The sequence below is a fragment of the Ipomoea triloba genome, chromosome 3 (assembly GCF_003576645.1).
Source record: "Ipomoea triloba cultivar NCNSP0323 chromosome 3, ASM357664v1".
NCBI lineage: Eukaryota > Viridiplantae > Streptophyta > Magnoliopsida > Solanales > Convolvulaceae > Ipomoea > Ipomoea triloba.
In genome coordinates this window covers 21,396,534-21,405,217 of record NC_044918.1, presented here as the reverse complement: position 1 = coordinate 21,405,217, position 8,684 = coordinate 21,396,534, and the positions used below count along the sequence as shown (strand labels likewise).

General features: G+C 34.4%; 1 protein-coding gene across 1 annotated transcript; it reads left to right on the top strand.

Annotated features, from left to right (window-relative positions):
* Positions 1–861: 861 nt before the first annotated feature.
* Positions 862–3,061, top strand: LOC116014161 (phospholipase A2-alpha-like). Its single transcript, XM_031254165.1, has 4 exons — positions 862–1,040; positions 1,124–1,166; positions 1,316–1,441; positions 2,580–3,061. The coding sequence occupies exons 1-4, from the start codon at positions 918–920 to the stop codon at positions 2,753–2,755; spliced, it is 468 nt and encodes a 155-aa protein (XP_031110025.1). The 5' UTR covers positions 862–917; the 3' UTR covers positions 2,756–3,061.
* The last annotated feature ends 5,623 nt before the right edge of the window (positions 3,062–8,684 follow it).

Below are 8,684 nucleotides of genomic sequence, written 5' to 3'. Positions count from 1 at the left end.
GAATGAAAGTTGATGGTTTTCCGATCTTTAAAGTGACCGGCCGGCGGGCCAACACAACCGGAAAATCAGAAAAAGCAAGAAGAATGAATCTCTTGAAAACTCTCTAATCTTTTAGTATTAGTCGTGTCTCTGAATCTGTCCCTCTCAAACGATCCGTACAACTATTTATACTAGGCTCCTAGGCCGTTACACATTAAATCTTCTAATTAATGCTACAGGTAATGACTCATAAAACGCAATTAATACACGTAACTGGAGACGTTTAAATATATATGTCTGTTGGTTCTCTCAAGCTTTCGTCTTTAGGTGTTATTTCTTCAGAACTCCTTCGGCGACCGACTGGAAGCTTCGGGTATCCAGCCTGACCATTCTTGGCTCGGAAGAGGAGGCTAGGGGTCAACTTGAAGGAGAATGGTGCTGGTGCTATGCAGATGAGAGAAGAGAAATCCATAGAGAACCGTATAGGAAGTAGATGAAGACATGACCTTGAGTGTTCAGGACATTAATGCTTGTTGATTTACATTCCTCCGATCGACTGACCTCTGAGGGAGTCGGGATGAGCCTTGAATGTTCAGGACATTGATGCTTATTGGTTTATATTCCTCCGATCGACCGACCTCTGAGGGAGTCTGAGGGAGTCGGGATGAGCCTTGAATGTTCAGGACATTGATGCTTATTGGTTATATTCTCCCTTCCTTCCTCTTGACCGACTCACTAAATCAGCTCTGCCCCGTCTTCCTAAATCGAACCGTCGGTCCTATCAACCTTATATCCCATCAAAAGTGATTGGGATTTTGGTCAGCATCATCAACGACAGTTCACACCACTTTCACACTATAAATCACAGATTTTTTTCATTCTTCCTTCACTAGCTAGCAAGCTACTTCCTCCTATCCACTTCAATAATAATAATAATAATGGCTACTCATCCCCAGTTAGTTCTACTTCTTGTATTTGCAGTAGTACTACTTATTATATCCCTCAACTCTTATGTTACTGCCCTTAACCTCGGCGTTCAAGCTGCTGATGGCCTTTCCTTGGTCAGTCTTCTTCTTCTTCTTCTTTAATTTCTTTTCATTATATATATATATATTTTCTCCAATTTTCTGTTTCTTAATTGCAGTCCACAGAATGCAGCAGAACATGCGAATCCAAGTTCTGCGGAGGTATGTAACTAATAAGAAAATTTATCCAAGATTTTAACTTTCTTTATTAATAATTACAGCTTAATTAATTAAGTACTATATATATATTACTAATTCTTTTTTTTTAATTTTAATTTGAAAATGTATATATGTTGAATATTGGAATGAAGTGGCTCCATTCTTAAGATACGGGAAATATTGTGGGATTCTGTACAGCGGATGCCCAGGGGAGAAGCCCTGCGACGCTCTTGATGCTTGTTGTATGCAGCATGATGATTGCATAGGACAAAATGGCAGTAAGTTCATTATTTATCTATGAAAATACTCTCTTAAATGACAATAATATATAAGTAAAATGACAATCTCTCAATATTGAGTTGCAAGCAATAAGTAAAAAATTATACTAAAAATACAATTTTACAATTTCTATATTAGTGTTGTTTAGGGGCACGTAGTGACTCTCCCAAACGGGAGGTCATGAATTAGGTTACAGATATTACATTGTAACAGGGGCGGTGCTCAAAAAATATCTGTGTTGTTTAGATTTGTGTAAAAAATAATAATATATGCCAGAAAGACTAGAAAATCACTTTAATGACTAATTAGAGATACTATTGCAACTTTATATTAATTAAAAATAAAAAATACAATCACCTTATTACTCAAAGTCTGGAAGTGTAATTTAATTTGTCTTTTGATATATGTTTTATTTTATTAGAGGAAGTAATGAATAAAGAAAAAGGAGGACCTGATGAGCCTTTTTGAAGTCAATATTATTTATAATTTATTATTTGGGGAGGTTGAATGATTATGTAGTGTTGCCTTCACCTTTTAGCCTTGTAGGTAAACACGACTTATCACATAGGACACAACCGATTAGATATAAGAAATGGTCTTCCCCACTTAACTTTTCTTTTAATTTCCAATTACCAATAGTTGTATAGTCGTTTTCACTCTTTTGTTGAGCTATTTTTGGTAAATAGCTGATAGCGAATAGTCTCGTTGTTAGCTGATTGAGTTAGTGAGTTTGACTAGTTAACAACATTAGTGGATTGTAAAAAATATTTTAATAAATTAGTTGTTAACTGATAGCTGATTTCGTTCAAAATGATTTTTCATGACTTTTTTCAAAAGTTGATCAAAAAAATTACTTTAAACAACTTTTTGAATTTTAGTGTTTTGGAACAATAAGTTATTACAAAAAGCTATATTGGTTGTTTAACCAAGTCAAGCAGTTAACATTAGTAGTTAAATAAGTCAAAATTGACCGATAAACTAACTATGTTACCAAACATAGTCATTATTTCCGTGACAGAAGAAAAATGAGATTGGGAGTTATTCAAATTTAAAATTTATTTGTAGACGATTATTCTTTTTAAAAAAATCATTAAAAAGTTACATTGGTAATTAATGAAAATTTTACTTTACATGCAGACAATTATTTAAATGAAGAATGCAACAAGAACTTGCTGGGATGTGCAACAAGGGTCAAAAAATCAAAGGCTCCGACATTTAAGGGGAACACTTGCAATGTTGACGAGGTTACGGACGTTATTATTGATGTTGCCAAAGCTGCCATTATTGCTGGAAAAATTGTTAAGAGTCCTTAGAATTAAATGATTTCTCCATGTAAAAATGGAAGGTGCTGAGATGTATCAAAAAGAAGTTAAAAGTCTTTATTGCTATCTGAATTCAATTTTTGACTATGTCAAATCAACTTAATTAGTTAAGTTGTCCGCCAAGGACGTTCTGGTCTAATGGCATCAAACCCTTCCCTTTATATGGGAGGTGGTGGGTTCGAGTCTCAGTGGAGACAATACTGACTCTTGTGCTTCAATAGGTTGAGAAAGTAGTTATGAACAGATACTGCATTGTAATAGAATTAGTAGCATCTATGTGAAACAACTACCATTTATGTCTCTTCAAAAAAAAAAAACTACCATTTATGTTTATAAAAATTAATTAAATTGATGGACAACTTAACTAAGTTAATTAGTCAGACTGTTTACTTGGTAATCACAAGATTATAAGTTTAACTTTAAGAAGAAAAAAAATTTCCCCACAACATATAGTGGCACCAATAGCCCTCTCTCATGCAAATTAAAGGCATTTCACATCCAATTTTCCTCCCAATCCACTTGATAGTTAGGTCCCAAAACATAATGCTAATTAAAGAAATATTATTTATACTACAAGTCTTCTAGTCTTCCACTATAAAAAGCAGTCCCCAATTTCCCCAACTTCGTACACATGCACCAATAGCCCTCTCTCATGCAAAGGCATTTCACATCCAATATTCCTCCCTCTCCACTTCATACTTAATTAGGTCCCAAAATTAAACATAATGATAAAGAAGCATTACTAATTTATATTACAAGTCTTGAGTCTTGATGATGTTTCTCATTGTTATAAGTTATGGTACGTGTGTTTGGTTCATGGATTTAGACATTAGGGACAAAAATCAAAATTATAGTTGGTGTTTGGTTGACAACTTGTTTAAACACAACTATGGAATTTGATTACCATTTCTGCCCTTCAATTAAAAATCTCATTCCCTAATTAAAAAAAGAGTTTCATTCCATCTTATTGGTAATCTAATTTTTTAAGTTTGGATTAGTACTTTTAGATTTTTGTTTTGATTTTTCTGCTCATATTTATGCTTTAGATGTCATGGATCAATTGCGTTGATTTTTCATTTTTTTATTTTTAAAATATTTATTTCTATTATAGGGTCACATATAATCAAACATCAATATTAGTAATCATTCCAATTCCACCATACTACCAAATTAACATGCAAAATACTTTCACCAAAATCTATTACCATTACCAAGTATTTAATTTCTATTCCGATTTTGATTCCTATGTACGAACCAAACACACCATTAGTTCTCTACTAGACCTTTTAGTGTGAACAATTAGAAGTTTTTAGAAAATTTTTCTCCAAAAAATCCATCAATGTTAATTAAAATTTAAAGAAAAACTATCAATTATTATACTTCTCTAATAGTACATTTGGTTCACGGAATGAATTTTGAGATAATAGGAATGTTATTCCATAAGGAATGGAATAAGTAAGGAATAGAATAGGAATTGTATTCTATTGTTTGGTTCGTAAGAGGAATAGACTTTAGGAATTACTCTGTATATTACACAGTGTTTGGTTGGTTTAAGGAATAGAAATCAAATATATATGTTTTAAAAGACATAAATACTCTTATAAAATATGTAATAATAATAATAATAATAATAATAATAATAATAATAATAATACAAAACAAAATTAAAATGTTTGGTAAAATTAGCAGTTTAGGTTAGCGGTTAATATGTAAAATGACCTATAAAGTCATACACGTTATTATTATTAATAATAATAATATTATTATTATTATGTAATAATAAAATAAAACTTATAATAATATTAATATCAATAATTAGAAAAAAGGAATAATAATAATAATAATAATAATAATAATAATAATAATAATAATATGACAGGGTACTGGACCCGACCCGATACGTCCAACCCATCACAGCATGCATCACTTAGGAATAACGGTTCTTTGGGTCCGCCTCATCAAAGAACCGTTACGAAGAAGTTAACAACATGAGGAGCCGGACACTTATGAGAGGAGCCGTTGCTCATTATTGTGGTCGTCATTACTGTAGTCGTTAGTATAAATGGGAGCTCATGTAACAAGTTGTGGCGGGCTCCGTTTTACTGACAGACAAAACTCTTGTACTCTTGTATACAAAATATTTCTTATATTGAACATTGTCTTTATTTACTAATACAGAAATTCCAGTAACAATATTTAAAGAATACATAAAATTATCATAATGCTATAAAGTTTTTTTAAAAAAATTTATCATATCAATGGCTATGATTAATCTTGGATTCGATTTGTTTACACCCTACTACTCGTACCTGGTATAGCCTCGCGGTTTGGCGTTACAAGTCCGACCATTGTTGGCGGCAGCTTTGAGTGCATGTATCTGTGGTTTACTTAATCTCAGCTTTATAATCTTTTCTTTTCTTAAAGTTGGAATAATTCTTGGTTGTATTTAAAGGACTTATTATCGATTAGACAGTTCTCCTTTGTGTGGAAGAAATTAAAATGTGTGGAAATGCATTTGGCATGAACTTTAGCCGTTAGAGTGTTAAGTAATTAAAGTGTATGTATGCGCAACTACAATATATGCACCTCATTTGAAAGGCTTATCCGCAGCAGCAACAAAAACGCAAAAATTTTATGCATTGAGGCAATAATATTTGAAAAAGGCAACTGACCCAGCATCGCCTTCTCCGTTGCAGTTGGTGTTGGTCACCTTCCAACGGAGAATTGAAGGCGATGCCTGTTGCCTTTTTCAGACGGGGAAGGCAACTGGCAACCGTCACCAATTGCTGGAGCATCGCCAGAATCCTAGTGAGTGTCTATTACATATCATTTACTGATCATGCTGAGAGGAAGGTTACGGGTGAACAATTAAGAAAAAGATGGGGAGAAATGCATGGGAGAAGAACCTAAGAAGGTTTGAAACCAAAGCTACTAAACTTCATCAACTTGACTAATGCCCCCATTCTCAAGCAATGCATATATGGTTGTTCTATTTGAATTGTGTAGTCCATCCACAAGGCTATTATTTTCAAGCAACTCTCTCACCGATTGCACACTAAAGCTAAGGCATGTCATCCCAAAATGTTTCATGCATTGACTCACAAGCTTGGGAAAGGTTAAAGAATTAGAGACCTTTGGCAATTGCCTGCCCGCCACAATTATCCGCACTAGTCCTGGAAGTTGCTCTGAACCTAATTTCAAGTTCTGCACACTATGTGATCTTACTCAATCAAGTAGAGCGCCACATATATGCACTTGAGCATATATAAATACCCACAATGGTGAGCATGCAAGAACAAATTCAAGACCAAGCTATGAGTGTTCTAAAGTGAAGTTAATGACCTTAGAACCATGCACTCAGGCATGCCTGCTCAAAGACGACCATGCCCTTTAAGAAATTGAAACCTAATAATGTCAGAATGCATGAATTGGTAGCACACAAAGAAAATACGTATAACCACAGCCAAAATTAAGGCTTTCAAGTTTAGGCTTGCAACTGAATTCTTCAAGTGTGTAATAATTTGATTTAACCATAGGCATATCAGCATATGAGAGAGAGCACACAACTAGAACGTAGAGATATTAAGCAAGTTTAAATACAGTGTACTTGTAATATAAACGAATTGAAGCTAAGATAGTCAAGCGCAGCCAGGCTTTGAAACCAAGTTAAGATTATTAAAACTCAAAATTCATCCAGTTGACGGGATCTGAAATAAAATCACTTCCAGTTCTCCCAAAATTATTACACGATGCTCCAGACAAAGAGACTCACAAGAATTTCCTGTATGGCCTGCCCCAATCTTCATCTTGCATATGCTGTCAATGTAAAAATAACCAGTGTGTCACTACTACTTGCATATATATAAATATATAATATTATTGCCAACTTAGTTGCACCCCCTTACTGCTTGAAAGATTTAATAAAATGAAGTCTATCAAACAAAGAAAGAGAGATAAGGAAGAGCTTATGCTAATATGTAAACAATAAACTCCTCCAGTAATTCCACCAGATTGAATGTATAGTAAATCAGGCATTGTCCCTTTATCACAGGGCATTTCCAAGCCACCCAAACTTTTCAAAGCGAAAAAAGCGCACCGAAGTGACGAGCCCGGGCTCAGCATTAAAGAAATATATATATATATATATATATATATATATATATATATAGTAATGCAAAATAACATAAATAGTAATAAATTGATAATCTCATAAACTTATAATTCAATGATAAAGCTTGATTGAATTAAATGTAAATTGAAATTTAAGATTTTAATTATAACAATTTCAAATCTTAATTTAATTAAAAAAATGGAAACAAAAACAAAACAAAACAAATCAAAACGTGTACTGTGTTTTCAAAATTTTATTTAAAAAAAAATAAAATTGTGTACAGTGAACTGTAAACTACTTCTGCCAAGACTCCAACTCTATTCCTATTTAACATTTTTACCTTAGAACTCAATCATATTCTTCACACAGAGTGAGAAGCAGCTGCGATTTACTTCGCGCTTCTGAGTTAGGCTAGCAGGCAGCAACGAGGCAGCAAGGCGGCAAGGAGGCAGCGGTGATGATGGTCAAGGAAGAAAGCAGTGATGGACGGAGGGGGTGAGAGGGTGAGCAGAGGACAGAGATATGGGGGTGAGGCAAAATGTTTTTCGCGACTTAGGGTTAAGGTTAAGCTAGAATTTTGTTTCGTTAATTTTTTGTGACCGTTGACTTGCGCTCTATATGGTTAAGAGTCTCTTTTCGCCGCCTCGCCGGAAAGCGCTCTTAGGCGCACACTTTTCACATAGCTGCGCCTTGCCTAGGCGGAGCGGAACCTCAGTTCTCGCCTCGCTTAAGGGCAAAAGCGAGCACTTTTAACAAGTTTGAAGCCACCTCAATACTTGTTTGGTATAATGGGTATCATAGGCCATATAGTCAATAGTTGAGTGTGGTTATTAAAAAATAGCACTCTAGAAAATAGAAATCAACTTCTCTAACTGGGCACATATTTTGCTATTTCAAATAAATTAATGGAAAGTTAATACGTGAATACTTAAAGGAAACCAGGTGAATTGCTTCAAGGTGTTTAATTTGCAAATGCACAAAATCGATATACCCCATAGAAAACATATGTCAGCCATGGTGGATCATTCGACCATGAAATCTCAGTTATTAGCACAAACACATACAAGGAAAGAACAAATTTCACAATCAATTGGATCAAACCCCCAAATACAAAACAAATTTCATAATCAGCTGCTTCTGAGTCCGAAGATGGTAAATTTCACACCCAAAAAAAAGTACAAAATAGTAAGGCAATAATCCCTAATATTTAAATTCCACAGAACAGCTAGCTTTAAATTATGAAATAAGGAATTAAAGAACGAATAGAACAATTAATATGGGGAGGTCTTTTCCGGGTCCAATAAACGAGGGTAATCAAGATCAACAAGAATTAGGGCACAGAAAAATCAGATCCGAAATGTGTAACACATGAAGACATGAGAAATACTTACGAATTCTTTGACGATGCCCTTGTAGACCAAGATAGGTATGGCGACTCCGAAGAGGCCGACGAGGGCGAAGTTGCGGCGGCTCCACCTGAAGTTGTGCTCCAGATTCTCCCTAGCCGCACCCCACTCCTCGATCCACTTGTTCTTGTTAGTTTCCATTCCTCCACCCATTTTCTCTCTTTCTTCTTCAATTCAGGTTTTTCACTTCTCTCGTCACAGAAATAATGAGATGAATAGATGATAGAAGCGTATATAGTGAGGGGCGGACAAACCCAATTACAGAAATTTCGAATTTTATCCTCATAAGATTTTACCTTTTATACTTTGTACTCATGACTTCCAATTTTGTGAATTTAGACTCAATAATATAGCAATTAGACCGAAACAAAGGGTGTTTTCAAAAAAAAAAAAAAAAAAAAAA